The sequence below is a fragment of the Tauraco erythrolophus genome, chromosome 1 (genome assembly GCF_009769465.1).
Source record: "Tauraco erythrolophus isolate bTauEry1 chromosome 1, bTauEry1.pri, whole genome shotgun sequence".
NCBI lineage: Eukaryota > Metazoa > Chordata > Aves > Musophagiformes > Musophagidae > Tauraco > Tauraco erythrolophus.
Window position 1 is genome coordinate 76,186,165 of NC_141465.1, and position 19,917 is coordinate 76,206,081.

The 19,917-nt window shown below is 41.3% G+C and overlaps 1 protein-coding gene across 1 annotated transcript in view; it reads right to left on the bottom strand.

Annotated features, from left to right (window-relative positions):
- UBAC2 (UBA domain containing 2) overlaps positions 1-13,411 on the bottom strand; it is a 106,968-nt gene extending 93,557 nt beyond the window's left edge. The window contains exons 1-2 of the mRNA XM_086615916.1: positions 13,381-13,411; positions 1,817-1,944 (exon numbers count right to left, since the gene is read on the bottom strand). Of these exons, the coding sequence (XP_086472042.1) occupies positions 1,817-1,944; positions 13,381-13,411 (159 nt within the window). The remainder of the gene's footprint in view (positions 1-1,816; positions 1,945-13,380) is intronic.
- Positions 13,412-19,917: the final 6,506 nt, after the last annotated feature.

Below are 19,917 nucleotides of genomic sequence, written 5' to 3' on the forward strand. Positions count from 1 at the left end.
CTCTTTTTACTTTAGCCAGCTTAAAAAGTAGGTCTAATGTAACCACAATCTTCATCTTACACACAGCGTCTTCACTGCTCTTGAGGGTCCCCTTTATGGAGACAAAGATCTTCTCGTTTTGAACAGTGCATACTTTGCCTTCCTAATCAAACGTACTCTTCTTCAACTGCACACTTTATTTCCTATGCTCTCTACCAGCTTTAACAAGTGTTAATATACTATATCCAAAATGTTTGCTCAGCCCTTGGAAAAATTCCATTCCATTACAAACATTCCCACAGATGAATTCATTCTAAACAAATTTTCTTCTAAGTGTTCTCATTTGAATATTAGCATCAGACAGGAGTTAAATGATCTGCTCTCCTTGATCTCAGAAGCAGCATACAATTATATAGTATATGGGTTACTCCAAAGGCTATGACAATAAATGAAACAATTTCAGGAAAGAAAAAAACCCAAACCCACAAATTTACAAAAATCACCACAATAAAAATATCATAGCTTCTACAGATACTTGCAAACGTTTATGTCTAAGACACAGTAAAGACGGTTTCTTTGAATAGAACACAGCTACTACTGGTTTTTCAGCAGATCAAACAAATGGAAAGAGAGGACTCTTCTAAAGACAAACTGCAAAACAGACAACTAAGCAAACAAACCCCAAACCCACAAAATTTCCATTTAAAACTTGACTAGTTGCTCAGACTTTCTTCTCCCCCTCCCCAAACACGATTGCAACATTTTTAAAAGGCAGACATTAATTTATGTATTTTTGCTGCACAGCATTAGCAAGATACTTGGAAAATATGAGCATTGCTCTTGCAGATTTGTAATCTACATTATTACAGTAAAGCTCTTGTTCTTGACAAGAAAGGTAGCACAGAGTATCACTACCTAGGTCTAATAATATTTTAAGGCTTATAGGCTAAAACCAGCATTCTCAAAGACATTAAGCTGACTACATAGTACTTTTTTTTTTTATGTAACTGTAAAAGATGTGGGGAAAGATAATTACAGAGGCATTTGTTGACCCTTCTCTGTTGAGCAGTAGTTTGCCATTTCCAAAAATGAAAAAACATATTCCCACAAAACTTATCTAATAATTTCTAAGTTATTTTATTCTACAATTACAAGTGATATTAGAGCATTCCTAATTAAGCTGAGAACAAAACCTTATGAGATGCAATACCTAAAAGATAAAGTATCTCAGTTTGAACTGGGAATAAGCAACAAATGTCTAGTAAAATAATTAACCGATTCAGATTACTGAGGAGCATGACAAACTCCCCCAACACTTGGAACGTTCAAAGTAGAAGCAGCAATTCTAATCAACGGGTAAATTTTAGTTTCCCAATACTAACTACAGAAGTCACAGAGTGAAAGTTATGGCATCTGTTGTTAAAATAAATCATATATAATCAGAGCAGTTGATCACAATAGCTCTCTTCAGCCTCAAAAACTAAGCACAATAAGATACTGACATTCATATCAAAACATTTATATTATTACATGGCTTAAATCACACTTCTTTCACAGCAAGCTTCCAAATGCCACTAACTGGAAGGCAAAACAATACAAACCCAAACATTTCCCAGACAAAAGAAAGAAGTGAAAAGCTGTGTTGATAGTTTCAGATTAGTTTTTCTCACTTTTACCAAAAAGTGGCCTACTGGGGCGACATAAAAAAAAAGCTAAGAACAAGCTGGTCTACAACAGTGAACAAAAGGAAAGAACCAGAGGAGAAACAGCCTGAAAAAAATTGCACAGAAGAGCATAGTTTGCAGTTTCTTTCCATACAAAATGAACTGACTCTTACCTGAAAATCCTCTTTTATAGCTTGTAGATTATATGCAAAGAACTTCTGATAATGTTGGAAAAGCAGAGTCAATAGAATTGAGATGGCACTTGGGACTAGTAACAGGCTCTTTGACAAAGGTGCTTTATCTTAAAGACAAAAACAAACAAAAAGCCATTTTAGAGAAAAATCTCTCACATTTAAATGGTGACATATTTAAACAGTTGATTGGAAAATATAATAGCAGAGGCACCACCTTGGCTTTTTATTTCAACAGCTTCCCAATAGATAGGAAAAACACATCAACCAAAGTAAGTCTTTGGAGATATTGAAGATAGTTAAATATTAATTAGGCATTTTGTTTTCAACAGTCTCTCACAAAGTTATTTGTTTGGCTATAATTAACCAGCACGTTCTGCACCTATGGAGGTCATGCCCTCCCACGCAGCCCTCCTAAGGCTCAATCATGTTTTTGTCAGCAAAATAGACAAGCAAATCTAATCAAAACAAATACCTTTGTTCCCTTTGCATTAGAGATTAAAATTAGCTTTTATTCTAGAGGATATAAAGCAGGAACTACCTGAATAAATGTCAAGAATAAATTGACTTTCTCTTCACCACCCTTGGATCCACCATTCAAGAAAACATATCTAAGTTAATTTACGTGGTATTCATCTTTCTTCCATTCAGTCATTACAATTACTAATACAGAAATTTAAAAAATCAGGACTTTTGTGAAATCAGAATGTCTTTACCCATAGCAGCGTGACTTTCAGAAAGGACACTCAGAAGAAAGCAAGCAGAGAACATCTGCAATACACATTCACTAAAAATCGTCAAGCGGAACATCCAGCAAGAGTACACCCAGCAATTCATCCTAAACTGTTGGTGTACTTGATGCGACAAAACATAAATTCTTGCCCAACAATCCAAGCTGACACAGAAACTCTGAAATACTATTTCTTCTATGACATTTCCCCTTTTCACACATGCAACTTTAATCACATTTACTTCCTTCCCAAACATCCCACTTATAGCACAGAACCTAATGATTTTCAAACAACTGCTTTTTTTGCAAGGTATTACGAAATCTGTAGATCTGTTGTTATTATTCTTAGATAAAAAAAGAAGCAATAAGACTACTTTAAAACTACTAATGAGAAGTAAAGAGCAGGAGCACAGGAAGAACAGAACTGCGTTAAAAAAGTGTAATATAGGAAACATTTAGTACATATCCAGAAAAACTGACTACCAGCAATGATTCTGTCAACACCCACTGTACACTAGAAGAGTGGACTGCTAGAAAAGGAAGATAATAATAGGCATCAAAGCCGAGATTTTAATCACGGCACAATCCCACTGCCATCAAAAATACCGTTCTTACTATGTAATTTAAGCATGATCCTCATCCAAGTATTAACTAATGACATCAAGAAGAACTTTGATGGGCACTGTTAGCTGCTCTCAGTTCACATCACCTTGAAGTCTGCAGTCTTCTGATGTTCACCATGTGAACCATTTCTTCCTACATGTATCGTAACATAAACTTGTATTTAAAACTCCTCTTTCAGTCAACAGTCTATTATCTTTGAGTTCGTTATTTACAGACCCACTTTCCTTAGTCCATTCAAGCAATTACTGCCCTGAAGAACTATTATTTTATAGAAATTAAGCAGTGACTTGGATTGACACAGGTTGATGTTACTTTAATAACCATAAGGTCTACTTTTATGATTAGGTTTTCTCTGTGAGACAGATTAGGAGGGCAGAAAGTCTGGTTGATTTTTATCTAATGCAAGAAATACATCCATCTTTCAATTTAATTTCTCTCTTTGGATTTTTTTTTTTCTCTCCAAAACTAAGGGCTATAGTCTTTGGGTGTCCATTTTTTAAATTATTCATTTCTCTGATTTAGTTGGATGCTTAAAAAAAGTCTGAAGCCATCACAGCACTGTAGAACATGGCGGGGGGGGGGGGAAGAAGCTGGAGCTGCCTGAAAGTTACTGTGCACACAATACACACACATACTCACTTGAAACATCAGCCAGTGCTCCTTTAGTTAACTTAATTTAGTTAAATTAACATTTCTTAATGTGAAAATGTCCATTTTACTACCAGGATACAACAGATATTTGAAAGTATAGCCTAAATGAGAACAATAGTAGTAGTCACAACAGTAGACATTTCTGAACCAAAGTTTGATAAAACTTGCTATTTTACTATCAGATACATTTATATTATTTCATGAGTTTAAATAAATTTTTACAAGAACTCATTAATCCTATAATCAGTTTCATATGAGGATCATGTTACGAAAAAAGGCGAGAAGCATATCACTAGATTTCCCACCATGACTACGTACTTCTATACGGGTTTAGTATTTATATTTAGATTTTACTGTAATTTTCATACAATTAGACCATTTTTACATTACAGATAATACACACTTGAACTACTTTATCCTATCAAGTTCATTCCTAATTTGAATGCATTCAAAAATAACCAACCAACAGAACCTTGTCTGTTTTCTCCAAAAGCGTGAACACACATTTTTATTATGAGCCTCCTTTCTAGCTTTCAGCTTAGACACTTTGAACCTTGTTATAGAGGAAAAGTACTTATTTTTAAGCACGTCACCAAGTGAAAAACCACAGAAGTAACTAACCCATTAATGTGACAGTCACCCACAGCGAACATCACATGAGTAACGGAAACTTCTACTCTCAAGCTTCTCAAAATGTCATCATGATTGGTAAGTTTATTCTTGTCCAGTAAACTTGAGAAAAATAAACTCCTCTAGATAAATAACGCATCTCCTGAAATGTTTTTTTCCAAGCGTTTCACTGTACAATGCAGTAGTTTGCTTTACCTCTCAACAGAATATAGATGCTTATCAAGGACTGCTGTGAGGTCACCAGTGAAGAAGTAACCCTCCCACTGCTGTGGAATGCCTCGGCCAGTGAAACCAAAAATGACGAACAATCCCAGATACTGCACAATGGGGCATTCTGCCATCCAAGTCAAATTCCTTACTTTGAACGTAAAGGTAAAATTCAGAAAGCAAAATTCTAGCTCAATGGACTTGCAACTGTCTGCCAGATGGAAACATGTACAACGAACCTAAGCTGGGTACCAGTGTCTACTGGTAGCACCAATGTAAATGTGCCCAAGGAAGAGAGAAACACAGTGCCTCTATGCCACGTAAAAAAAAAAGTACAATGAGAGGATAAACTCTTTTTTGACCCTGAAGAGTTAAAATACATCAAATACTATCTTCAAAGATCTTGCAATAAATTTAAAATCCCAAAGTACTCCTTAAGTGGCAATTCTTTCAAGCAACAGGCAGAAAAAGCACCTGTGCTGCAACACACATACTGAATTTTAATCTAAGTGAACAGAGTAATTTTGTAATAATCAGCAAAACATGCCCATGCTATGACAAAGGGTAAAGAACTAGCTTTTGCTACAGATCTTTGCTTCCCCCTAGTGCAATGGAGAAGTTCTTCCCAAAACTACCCCCATAATCTCACAGGAAAACGTCTCAACCTTTCTGCTACCACTGCGCAATGTGAGGCTGATCCTAAAATGCGACGTGAATGAGAAAACCACCTCTAAATCTCCACATTCCACCCCTGCGCTCATTACAAAGCCCATGAATGCTCTTTTCCACAACCTACCACTTTTTTGACTGCCAATCCACTTTCAAAGCACAGAGTTAAGGAATACATGTGTCCACTCTCCACAAACAGAGGAGGAAGTTTTTGGCACAACTGTTCAAGTAGTTACAGCTTCAGAAGCCACCATTGCGCTAATGAGAAGAAAACAAAAGTTGCGGTAGCAGCAACAGCTACAGCTTTTGAAATTATTTCCTGTTCCCTGCCTGTTCACCACTCACAGGTGAAGAGGGATAGTAGATGAGCATGTCAAAAGAGGCAGCCAGACCAAGCTACTGTTTCAGAAGGGCTTTGCAGGGAATAACTTCACCCCCTGGACTGCTATTCTGGGCCCAAGTCTCAAGCATTGACTTGGGAGAGGACCTCATTGCCGACGCCAGCTGATGAACAGTGGCTGCAGAAGCTCAAATTAGCTCAGGATATTTCTTGTGGGGATCCCTACTGAGCTTACACCAGTGCTGCAGATGAAACATGCTGTGTAATGGCGCTTTTTTTTCCACTACTACCTGCAAACTTCCCAAACCCAGCTGCTATGAGGCAGACACACCGCTCTCATACAGACAATTAACCACTGGGGGCTACTGTAACAGCGTGAAACACGCATGAACCAACTTTTAATGTTAATACACAAGATCTGTGAATCTTTTAAACCATAACTGATGCACATCTGAACGCACAATACTTCCCAAATGCACCAATGAAATCTGTATTTTTGATGGGTTTGTTATTCCTGCATTAAGCCATCATGCAGACATTAATCTATTGTATTCCAAAATCTAGCCAAGAACCTGCAGCAGGTTCATCAGCCGAAAATGAGGTTTCAAAATGGTCAGAGTTTTCAAGGACTCTTGCCTACTATTTCCCTTCAGATGCAAGTCGGCTACACATCAGCCAGAAATAGCATTTACAGAACAAATACCTGCTCCTGAGTGTTTCAAAACCTTTCTTGTCCGTTATTATAACGGTTGATGAAACTCACTGTCAGAGATTCAAATCTGAAGTGTAATTTTTAAGTGCTTCCTAGAAACCAACATGTGCCTTTGGGAGACCGGAACAATCCTACTAGATCTGAGGCATAAAAGCTTGTATTTATTATAACCACACACTGAGTCCTGAACAGTAACACAATAAACTAGAGCGTGACGTGGAGAGCGGATGACAAGAGATACGGACATGTTTAATACTGCCTGACGAATCTGGAAGACACCAGGAGACTGTGTGCTGACCGGTAGGATAGAATTTAACCATATGATAATTTTTTAGAGTTTCTTCAATCCAGTGTAAGTATTTTTCTAATATTTCATCCTTTGCAAAAAACATGTAATATCAGAGAACCACGCAAAAGCAGTGAAGTTATTGTTGCCTGAAAGTATTACATGACTGAATGAAAGTATTCATTGAAAGTATTCATGACTGAAAAAGTATTCACAAGGCCCTGAGCAACCTGATCTAGTTGGAGATATCCCTGTTCCTTGCAGGGGGGTTGGACTAGATGACCTTTGAAGGTCCCTTCCAGCCCTAACCATTCTATGATTCTATGATTCTGGGTCAGGGAAGCAGCTCTTGCCCCTGGTCCAGACAAGAGCACAGACACAGGAAGGAGATCCTGTGTTCAGACTGTCACTTCACAGCGTACTCTGGTGGTTAATCATCGTGATGCCTGCAAGGGAACACAGTAACAAAAGCATCACTGCCCGAAAAGTTTTTCCACCAAATGCATATAAACCTGATGCAGAAGCTGAGAGGTAAATAACGTTAATATATACACCAAGAAAATCAATAAAGAAACCAACTGTGACCATGTTTTAAATCTGTTTTCAAAAGGCACTGGTAAGACTGTAATCGAACCAGTTACCTTTACATTTACTGTTTAGAAGACTGCTGATTTTAGCCTAGGTCACAAACTCAAAAAGAATGAGGAGCTACCAAAAGGAAGAAAAAAAAACAAATCCCAAGAAAATCTTTGTTTCTAAAAGGAACATTTTAAAAGAAATAGAAAATGAAACAGGCTGAAGATAAAGCGCTCACCTTGCTGAGCAGCCTCTTCTTCCTCCCACCCACAGAGCGTATTACCATTCTACTATTAGCACACACCGTCAGAAATACCAGGTATGGCTACACCACAACACCACGTGGAGATCCCCACGCTAGCTTGAAACGAGCTAGCTCTGCAGCAGCAGAACGGCCACATTTTTGTGGCGTTCAGTGCACGGCTAATTGAACTGGTGTGGCCATGCTGCTCCCAGGACTCAAGCTAGGGTTTTGAACCAGGTTGCACTATAGCGTGCTGACGTACAAGCTAATCTGTTTTCCCATATAATATTGTTACGCACAGAAGTTTGATATATTCAATATGCGCTTCATTATTCCTTCAGCTATACCACAAAGCATCAACTTACATACCTTTATTACTTTCCTGACGCCCGCGCAACACAGTTCAGTCTCGCAGGTTATGCAAGCGGAGGAGCACAGCGCTCCCTTCTTGCCTTGGGGGTTTTTAACAAATTGCCAGCACTGCACCACAAGGTTCACAGAGAGGTAAAACCATAAGTTGCATTAGCAGAAATGCTTACACGCAAGTTCAAAGGACTCTACTCTCTACCATTACATGAAGCGGCTTGTGCGTAGTAGGCATAGTAGTCAAATTTCCAGATGTAGCAAGGGGACAGCCTTTAAAACATGGTCTCAGATTTTACCTTACTAAAGACTAGCTCTAATAGGCTTTCCTACTATGCTCACATGTGGTATTGCATATAGTATGAAGAATATTGGGAGGGGGGTATTACAATGCCTGCAGAAAAGTTTGGTGTTGGTCTTACAGGTTTAAGTTGTTGGAAAGGCCTTGGTGTCTTATAACAGAAAGCCTTTTGCATATCGTACTTTGCTCCTGGGATGCAGCATGTTGGAGAACAAGCAGCAAATACAACTAAGCAGCACTACAGTAAATCAAAGAGCCAGCCTAGTGTTGGTCTTCACGCACTCATGCTAACCTTTGCAGAGGCACTGAAGTGTTTCAACAGCGCACTTCATGGGACCGGAGCTGCTGGCAGACTGCGACACATGAAACCAGTCTGAGTCCGGCACCACAGCCCACCTCTCAAGCCCTTTCTGAAAGCCAGGTGGTGCAGCGCGCTTCCTGAGCTCACTGCAATGTTGTTTTACAAGTCAACTCAACTGGATTAGCGTTTTGCTACCTCACCTGAATGCGTCCATTCTGTGCTAGTAGAAATACTATCCAGAGTAATTGACTTTTTTTTCTCTAGGGCATACCAGCTCTTCCAGTATTCCAGATAACAGGAAGAGTTTCCCTTACCAAGGGCAAGCTTTGTCCTTTTAAATGGTGTTCTTCCTGGCTTCCTGTATCTCACAGTTGTAACATGTACCAGGTGTGTTTATTTTTACACCTCGTCATCCAAAATTGTGTGTCACAAATGGAGTAGGTGTGTTATCAGCTCCAAGCATTGTCATCATCTGCTGCACCTGATACTGCCTGTTAGAAATTCAGCATATCACTGCTAGCAAAGAACCTACTTGTCTGAACTGGCTCACACGCACCCGGGGTTGGACCGCTTGTCTGTTCGAGCAGTTTGCTTTTATGTATCTGCTTCTTATAATGTCACTTTTCAAGACCCTCTCTGTCTATGCATGTAATTTTTAAAGAGTACTGAAGAGGAGAAGCAGGAGGGAGGATTTATACCAGGAACCTCTTAAACTAAGATACAAAATATTAAAGAAACACTTTACATAAGAACTCATCTAAACCACAGTGTTTAAAGTCATGAGATATCTCCTTAAAAGGCAAATGGACAAGGTCAAGGACCTCACCACACAAGCCCAGCTATTCAAGCACTATTTACGAGAAAGTTCTTACTTCAACAGACGCAGTCAAACTCACGAGGAATACCTGAAGCTGAATCTGTGTTAACGAACTTAAAAGTTTTGAATATTTCTTGGATGAAGATAATATCATTCACCTCACTGAACTACGGAGCCAGGACATGAAATGAACTTTTCTGCGTAGCCACGTATCGTAGTGTAGCATCTGCTGGCACCCATAGTACAGAAATGATTCACAAAGTCACCTTGATGTAAGTAACACAGAAATAGTTTGCACTTGCTACTAACTTTGAAAAATACTGTTTGTTCAGCATAGCAGGGGTATATTAACAGAAATAAAATTTGGCCATCAACTAAGCAAAGATCCATGTAATGAAAAGAGCCAAAGGCTCTATCTATGGCTAGATCTAGATGACGGTTTTTAGGATCATTTTATCAACTGACTCTAAACAATACAACAACCACCTGCCCTGAATGAAGAACAGTAACAGTCAGAACAGCTACAGTATATAAATGGACTTCAGAAAAGTTTAGCTGAGTTAAACTTACTCTGTTAAGCCAGTAGTAGTATGTCAGGGCCAACTTATAATACAAAACTAAAATGCATTCAGATTAACGGAACCCAACAGTATTCCTGGTCTAGGAATCTGGAAATGCAGCTACTCAGTAATCTGCACCAACAGGTATATAGCTGAACTCCTTTTATTGATGAAATGAAAATACTCAAGTTTTTCACTTACTCACTAGCACTCAAGATTTTGTTCATGCATGCAGCCTAAGATTTTCCCAAATGAATGTTATAAATAAATTGTGCTAAAAGGAAGCCACAGTGTCTTCCTCTCATGTTTCCTAGAAACAGTGTACCAGTATACTGCTAAGTGGCATCAGTCTGCTGAAGTTCAGGCATCTCTTCTGCCACATACTGTCATATTAAATGCTTGGAATATTAAATAACTTAATTTTCATAAGCACACAGGCTTTTTATTTGAATTGTAAGATGTCTTGAGCACACACAGTTACCATGTCTGGGACATAAAAAAAGACAGAATTGATTATCGCGTAAATCAAAGTTCCATGAATTTTTAAGCAAGAGGAGTAACGTATGATGAAAAATGCCCAAAACTTAATATTCTTATTAAATTATTCTACATGATGAGGGTCAAAGACCAGTTTAAAACACATATTTAGCAAACAGCTTGAAAATATCCTAATCATGTCAGTCTCCCTACAGTTTAAAAGAAGAGTTTTGTCTTCATCAAAAGATCAAGAAATGAGAGAGGCAGCCTAGAAACACTAAGACGACAGGACGCAAGAAAGGTAAAAGGGGCTAATGGAGTATCAGTCAAAAGGAGATAGGCTTTTTAGGACACCAATTACAAATTTGATCTATGTACTGCATCAAATAGAACACAAGGATTCTTAAGTTATTTCTCTCATTTAAACCTCTCATGACAACACAGACTTAAATTTTTATATTGTTTCCATGATCTGCTGGAATTATACTACACAATCCACTGCTATTTATTTTGGTTTATTCTAAAATTAGCAGAAGAAATAGAAGAATTCAAAGAACATGGACAATAATATCCTCATCCAAGATTCTATCACCCTTCATTAGATTAATATTACCAGACGGAGCAAAAAGTTTATAACCAGTTGCAACTGCTGCCACTAAGAGCCACTAATTACTCTCTCATCTCTTTCAGAAAAGTATTAAATGCAGTTTCAAGAACTCACTAACCAGAAAAATTCAGAAGAACCAAAATACTCCAAGTGAGTAAGTTAATTAGGTTCTGATAAGAAGTTCAAAATCAAAACCAAGTTTTTTAAAAAGATGAGTAGGCCAAACCCAGAGTTTCTTCTGAAAAACTAGCACAAGGGTGTCTCTGGCACTCTTGTTAAAACACATAAGCAGCCCAGTAAAAATCATACTACCAAAATCTCCTAACAGCTCTAGGGTCATTTGTTGTCTGTTTGTTTTGCCATTGCTAAAGGGGGAAAATCTGCAGAAAGGAGTGAAAACAAGGCAAAAAGAATACAGTAACCTCTTACATTTTTACTGTCGCATCGATGTCTGAAGATGCTAAAAGCCTTAATCTACCTGAATTATAATTAACAACGTGGTCACTTTTTAAAATAATCTAAAATACAGATGGCTAAAAAGAGCTTATTATTACTAAATTTCGCCAAACGGTATTGTGATATGGATTGAACCAAACTTTATGGATCTTAAGAAGTCTGATGGAGATGGTGTATCAGGCTACAGGAGCTTTCAGTCTAACCTGGCACAATCATTCTATTGCCATTGAACCAGAAGTCTGGTTATTTTATCTCAGGTCTCTAATACAGGTCCGCTTATCCATCAACTATGCCCCCACAATTGCTTGTCACTGCCCTTCTGTCAGAGGTTACTGCTTCCAAGACTCAGTGGCAGAACTGAACAGGGACGTATGTGTATGCTTCCCTGATAGAACACCAGGCAGCTGGGTTTGCACTCACCTTCATTAACTGCCTAAACCACCACATTCTGTGCATCGGTGACCGAGTCCTACATACATGCTGCTACTGTAGCAAACGCTACCGCTACTAAGGCAGAAACAAAAGTCTGAGGGCACAGGACAGCTTAAACTGTGACAGTTGTGTACTAGGTGAGCAGATGTCACTGCCACCTAAATCCCTGCCTTCACTAGTTTGTCAGTGAACCCGTACCAGCCAAGTCTTATTATGAAAAATGACTTTAGGTCAACAGGTGAGTCCAGTAAGAGTGTACGTTGTACCACTTTCCCAGAGGAAAAAAAAAAAAAAAAAAGGTAAAACATTTACTTTTTGCAGAATGGCATCTTCTCTAGGTTTTTCTCCTAGCACAAACATGTTTCTTATGATTACAATTTTCCACTTCTGCTGGACCTATCTCGGAAAACTTTTTAAATACTGACTGTGATTTTCCACCCATTCAGCCAAACAAGGATACTTTTCACCCCACTTCCTTTCTCATAGAATTATACACAGACACATGCCACTAAAAAGTTATTCTTCTTCTACAGTAGCTATTACCAGGAGCTGTGAATCGAGCACAGTGTTATCAGATCCATCTGCAAGAATACTACCCCTCTCATTGGACGCCTCAAACAGAACACAGCTACAACTAGTACCCTTTCTTAAATGTCAGACTTATTCCTCCCCAGTTAGAGGGTACTTTCACACTCAGATTTGGATTTTGTGCAAAGCATGCAGCTAGTCAGCAAAGTTTTGACGACCATTCGTCCCAGCCTGCTCTGAGCCTCTAGTGCCAAAGTCCACACCGCAGCCAGTTGAGTTCTTCCCCTCCGTTTCTAAACGCAGCCGGTTCTTTGTCCCGTAAACAAGCTCAGAAGCAACTCCCAACGCCTGGGAAGTTTGTTCAGGTAGCACTGGGATGTGAAATGGTTTACCTATGCTGTATGCAAAAATAAAGTTAAACAGAGCTGGGAACTCGTTTGTCCTTACATTGGTCTTATCAATACACTGCTTTAAACAAGAACTTTCACTTTAAAGAAGAAAAAAAAGAGTTATTTCTCTTCTCTTACACCTATCTAAGCATGTAGATGTATAGCTACGTATGTGGGTACATACACACACGGAGAGCTGTGGAGATGGCCCCGGGACAGCCGTGCCGGGAGAGGACCGCTCCGCCCCGGCACAGCCAAGCCCGTGAAGCGGCGGCGCTTTAAGGAGCTCCCGCTGCGCCGGTACGGCCGGGCGCGGCTCCGCACCCGGTCACGTAGCGGCAGAACCCGAGTCTCAAAGCCAGGCCCAGGCCAGGCTGCGCCCGCGGGGAAGGGTGAACGGGGCCAGCGGCCCCCTCCTCGGGGGAGGCGGCGACGGCGGGAGCAGCCCCGTCCCCCTCCCCGCGGAGATCACGGCTCCGCCGTCTCGCCTGCTCCCTCACAGCGGCGGCGCCCCCCGCCCCATCCCGTCCCGTCCCCCAGCGGAGGGGGCCGGGCCACCCGCCGCGGGGGAGACGCCGACACACCCCTCACCGCCGCCCTACCCCGGCTCCGTCCATCCCCGGGTTGCGACGGGGCCGGTACTCACAGAGCCCGTTGGAACCGGTGCTGGTGAACATGGCGGCGGCCCAGCCGCGGCGGGCGCCGCTGACGGAACCCCCAGAGGCCCGGGCAGACCCCGAGGAACCGCGGCGGCCCGGGGACGGCGCGGCTAAGGCGGCCGCGATGGGCCAAACGCCGCCGTCAGGCGAGCGGACGGCGCCCCCTGCCGGGCCCGCCGGGCGGGCGAGCGAGGGGGGTGGCCCCGGGCCCTGGGCGCCGCCGCCCCCCACCCTCACCCGCCCGCCCGGCGGGATCGGTGCCAGGGAGTAAGATCGCCGCTAGCTCCCCCCTGCGAAACCCTATAGGAGCCCCTATAGACGCTATCCGTTCTCTTAATTAGCCCGCCGTAAGGCGGGGGCAGCTCCTGGTGGCTGGTCCTGTGCGAGGGCGCTCGCAAGCCCTGAGGCACAAGGACGGGCGTGAGTTAGTCTGCGTGTGTTATGTGTCACTACCTCTGCCTTTTGTAAAGATGGTTTAAATTTGCCTTTTGTAGCTGCCTCGGGGGAAGCCTGGCTCCTCACGCTTTGGGAAACTGCGACAGCCGAGGAGGCTCACCCTACTTTTTGGGAGTACGGAGGGTAAGTGCCGGCTTGGGAGCCGTTACAGCTCACGGAGACGTAGTCAGTACGTTCAGTGAAGTCCGGAGAGCTTTTCAGATGATCAAATGAAGGTGTCTGCTGTAGGATGAAATTAATTGCTCCCCAGGCGCCAGCGTCTGCGTTGAACTGATCCCCACTAGCTGTAATGGTGAGTTGGACACCTCTCTACCAACGTGGTAGGCACCTGATACGAGGTGAGCCAAATTCCCCATTCCATTCGGATGTCATATCATAAAGCTGAGATTATTCAGGCACCAAATTTCCATGACATTTTCAAGTCTGCGTAGAAATCAGAGTTTGCTGAAATAACTCATGCCAGGTGTTTAGAAGGTAATGACGCTCTGCTCTGCTCTGCATCGGAGATGTCAATGTCAGGAAGAAACAGGACAAGGTTTGTGCGCTGCGTGTTTGTGTGCTCGACAGAAGTGAGCCCCTCAAAGTCACGTTTAGCGTGCTGCAGTGTGAGACTGAGAACGAATGTCACTCGGGAACTGGAAAACGTGGCTCGTCAGCTAGGTAACAATTTTTAAACCAGTGATCAAGAGCAAAAGCTTTTTAGGTAAGTCAAAAATTTTTTAGATTCCATAGACTTTTCTTACATAACACCTGTCGTGGTTTAACCCTGGCCGGCAACTGAGCACCACGCAGCTGCTTGCTCACTCCTTCTCCCTCAGTGGGATGGGGATGAGAACCAGAAAAAAAAATAAAAGTCGTGGGCTGAGATAAAGACAGTTTAATAGAACAGCAAAGGAAGAGAAAATAATAAAAGAATATACAGAACAAGAGATGCACAGTGCAATTGCTCACCACCTGCTGACTGATGCCCAGTGTGTCCCCATGTGGCGATCCCACAACCCCTGGCCAGCTCCCCTCAGTGTATATAGTGAGCAGGATGTCATATGGTATGGAATATCTCCTTGGCCAGTTTGGGTCAGCTGTCCTGGCTATGATCCCTCCCATTTTCTTGTACACCTCCTCACAGGTAGAGCTGAAAAGAAGCTGAAAAGTCCCTGACTTAGTATAAGCACTACTTAGCAACAACCAAAACATCAGTGTGTTATGAACATTATACTAAATCCAAAACACAGCACTATACCAACTATTAGGAAGAAAATTAACTCCATCCCAGTTGGAAACAAGACAACACCAAATATGAATATGCCCTTTAATAATGACGTTCAAATACAACTATTAAACAGCCTTTGTAAGTGTGGAGATCCTGAATCTTTGTAAACAAAATAATATTGTCAAGCGGACATAAAAAGACCTTATGCTTGGATCCACAAAGACCTAAGCAAAGTTCAGCGTATCAGTATGTAATTTTGAAATGTCCAGCTCCCAGCATTAATTTCAGATTTCTGTGGCTCACTTGTCCTCTCTATACAAGGCCTGCAGTCAGGCAGGTAGGAATGGGATTCAGAGTCAGCTCATGGAGCAGGAGGTAGGTCTAAACTAGCCAGAAGGAAGAACCAAAATGGTGGTGCCTCGAAAATCCTGACTCTCTCCCAGGCTGAAGTTCTTTCCTCAGCAAAGAATCTGAATTGGATTCACAGCATGAAACCCTTCATGTACGTAGTGTCTTTGGCTACAGACAACTGGCTTCCTTTTTGCTGTTAAAGCACAGCTGGAAGCAGTGATTTGCTACAGAAGTTCTCCTCCTTTCTGTCAAATGCAAATGGCTCTGGCTGATGTATGTTACATATGCAACCTCTGTCTTGCCTGTCTGCTGCTGAATGCGCATAATCACACATAAATCAGTGGCAAACCTCATTTCTAAGGAAAGGGAGGATAAATAATGAGGTGCAAAGCCTGGGAAGCTTGTAATAGTTCCAGTGTGCTTGTAATAGTTCCTTATTGGGAAAAGCTTGGGTCCCTCCTGAAGCTTTAGGGATCTAATAAGGTACTCATGGATTAATTAATCACCGTTCTGGACTTTTTGGACTAACTTCCACTTAAAGTAATTAAGCCTTTTTGTGGATCTGGCTTTCATATAAGTGAGGATAAAACCTGAAAACTTTTCCAGCATTGCCTGTGTAATAGGCTTAGGATTACTGTTTTAGTGCTGAAGATAAAGCTTGCTTTTATTTCTTTTCACAGTCACACAGAATGGTGTGACAGAACAATCATTAATTTAGAGGTTTACAGTCTTAATAGCCAGAACTAGTGTTCTTCTGGTTTATAAGCTCAGTTTTGAAGATTTCCCTGGATTGATGTCCTACAAGGTAATCATATTAGAGGGATTTTTCTCTCCAACGTTGAGCGCTGGAATTGGATTGAAGTCAGTCAGTAAACATACTATAGACTTAGATGTGTATTTTGCTGAATAAGGATGCATTTGGGCAAATATTTAAGAGCGATTTTGAAAGCAGCTCTGTGGACTTGTTATCACTGACACACACAGCAAAACTGAATGAGTAGCAATAGTTGGCAAGCTTCTCCCAACAACATGCCAAAATACTTGCAGATTTGTCAATACTGCTGGGATACAGGGAGCTGGCTCTGAATTTATTTGCTCCTGTCTTATTTAAGTCTAGAAATATATTAGGGAATACATTAGGGAGTCTATGAAACACCTAATGATATCCCTTATTTCAAGAAAGATTTATTAAGCCATTTTTTCTGGGATTAGATCAGATGAGATACACTGTGTGTTTTTGAGAAAATGACGTACCTCATCTTAATAATTAATTAAGATTAAGGAAATGGATATAAGCTTAGTCAGGGGAGATTCAGGTTGGATGTTAGAAAGAATTTCTTCTCTGAAAGGGTTGTCAGCCACTGGAATAAGCTGCCCAGGGAGGTGGTTGAGTCTCCATCCCTGGATGTGTTTAAGAAAAGGGTGGATGAACTACTTAGGGATATCGTTTAATGGGAGATTAGGGACGGTTGGACTGGATGATCCCTAAGGTCTTTTCCAACCTAGAAAAAAATCTATGAAATCTATGAAAATCTATGAAATTATAAATTCACATACTAATTGAATGGTAGAGGAAATGTAGTTTTTGCCCTCAGATACAGTGCCAAACAGAGATGTTTTTTTATCCTAACACCGTCAGTGGCAACTGGTAGCTTGTCACAAGAATTACACAAATGACTTGCATATAGAACAGTGTTGCCCACTTTGGAGTTAAGTGAAATCATCAGTCCTCATGCTTGCCTTGGAACACATCCCAGAATAGGAAGGCTAGCACTTATCTACTAATCTACTCAGAACAAGCTTAGACAGCTTTGACACTGCTCAAATGTCAGCTTAAATATCTCCATTTGTTTATTACATCTAGTTAGTGGGGTCAATTTGGTACGTTCAAAATAAATTTATTTAAATTTCCTGCTCAAAAGAAAATCCCAGGAGACTGGAATTTATATTTCCAACTATTTTCTAGCATGATTAGGTTGCCGTCTTCTCTGAGCTTGTGATGGTTTTGAACCAACTCTCAATTACTAACTAATCTCTTAACAGTCAGGTGCCTCCCCTGCCATATAGAATGAAGGATAGCAGCAGAGTAAAACAGAGTGGCAATGTAACACCTCGCACAGGAATTTTCTGTCTTAACTCATTGCAGGTTAATGATTCTGCAGGTTAATGGCAGGTGGTCTGTGTCTCTTTGACGTCTGGGGTTTCCGTGGCATTCATAGTAGCACCTGCAGTTATTGCAATTACCTGAAATATTAGCAGATTTCTGAAAAGAAGTTAATGTTAAACTTAATGATTTCAATAACTTCTCCCTACTGTTTCCAACCTTTGTCTTCACTTACAGAAGACTGTAAAGAAGAGGGCTATGCACCACACGTACCCTACAGAGGAGACTGCTGTGCCAGCGCAGCTGGTGGGTAGCGGCTTGCATGGGAAGAGGAGGAAGGGCAGAAGGCAGAAATTCACTGGGCTGAAATCAGACTGATTTGGTCCTGGGCCCTTCCAAAATTAGAGAATTCCTCTCACTCCCTCAGAAGTGAATGAAGCTTTTTACTGCAGCAGACCTGCTGTCCTTTTAAACTGTAGTGGGTTCATTTTATTACTCAGATTTTTATTTTGTTACTATAGCTAGAAGATACAGAACATTTTCTAGATCAGTTCTTCCCATGTAGAGCTGGTAGGCTTACAGTTAGTGTGAGGTGCAATGGAGTGGCTAAAGAAGGAACTTTTCCGTGTTTCTTAAGTTCTAAAGAAGTGCGCAAAGGAAGGCAATCTAGTGGTAAAAATGGCAAGAGTATTGGTTTTTATCTGGGTTTTTTGATTGATTTTGCATCACACTATTATAAAAAATGTAAAGAGTGCTCAAAAGTTTTCCATTTGTTATGGTTTTAGCCATTTCGATGAGATTTTCTGCAAAACTTAAAACACCATGCTAAACCTGAGCTCCATATCAATGCCTAGTATTACAAACATGTGGGTAACTATTGCTTCAGTAACCCAAACATAATTCAAACAGCACTATCTTGTTTTTCAGCTAGAACCCCAGAATGGGAGGCAATCACAGTACAGAGTGTGTAAGCGACTGGCTTATCTGGAGCAGAGCCAAGCCACCGGCTCTTTACATTGCTCACCTCCATCCTCAGCCAGGGCCTTTTCATGCCTACTTCATTGCCGAGTCCCTCTCAGCCTTAACCACCTTCTAACAACAGTCTTGTCCTAGCAAGTCACCAGAAACATGCTGCACCTGCCACCTTCTGGATTCATGCCATGTCCCTCAAATGCGGGTGAGAGGAATACAACAGTGCAGTACGTCTTGCAGAGATGCATGAAGGAAGCACAAGAGAAAAAGTGCTTGCCTGGATCTCTGGAGGCAACCTTGCTTTCTTCTTCGTGTTGTATCTTTGTGGACTGAACATACGCACTGACAGTTTGTCCTGGTTTTGGCTGGAACAGAGTTAGTTTTTCTTTTTTAACAGCTAGAAGAGCTCTGTGGTTTTGGATTTAATATGAGAACAATACTGATACTACACTGATGTTTTTAGTTATTGCTAAGCAGTCAAGGACTTTCAGCTTCTCATGCTCTACCAGGTGCACAAGAAGATGGGAGGCAGCATAGCCAGGATAGCTGGCCCAAACTGGCCAATGGGATATTCCATACCATATAATGTCATGCTCAGTATGTAAAGCTGGGAGGAGAAGAAGGGAGCGGGGGACGTTCAGAGTGATGAAGTTTGTCTTCCCAAGTAACCATTACGTGTGATGGAGCCCTGCTTTCCTGGAGGTGGCTGAACACCTGCCTGCCCGTGGGAAGTGACAAATTAATTCCTTGTTTTGCTTTGTTTGCACATGCAGATTTTGCTTTACCTATTAAACTGTCTTTATCTCAACCCATGAGTTTTCTCACTTTTACTCTTCTGATTCTCTCTCTCATCCCACCGAGGAGGAGTCAGCGAGCGGCTGTGTGGGGCTTAGTTGCTGGCTGGGGTGAAACCACGACACAGTTTTGTCGTGGAAGAAGAAAGGAAGTCGCTTCCCTTTCAAGAGTCGACCACACGATCCTAAGCGCAGACACCACATGCACCCAGCTGTTGGCATCTCTGTGTTCAGGGACAGCACCAAGCATTTGATCAGCAGCTTTGACTCTAAACACCAATAAAACACTGCCTCAAAATTTTCCTCCTTAAATTCTCTGTCACAGGAGCCAGCTATTTATTTCAGTGAAGGCTGGGATCCTGTGAAAAACATGACCATATGGTAGCATAACCAGAAACTAGATCCTAATGCAAACATATTAAGAAAACAAATTTAAGATAGGCAAATTGATTCTGATGTTTCTTAATCGTTGATTTTGATCTCAGCTTTTATGTTCGATGTTCTATATTCATGTTTCATGTGACTTCTTAGGTGAGACCTCATTCTTGTGAGAATTAAAATTACACTGGTTCCATTGCCCTTGGCTGAGCAGCTGTCACTGGATTTTAGATCGCTCATCTGAAGGGAATTAATTTAC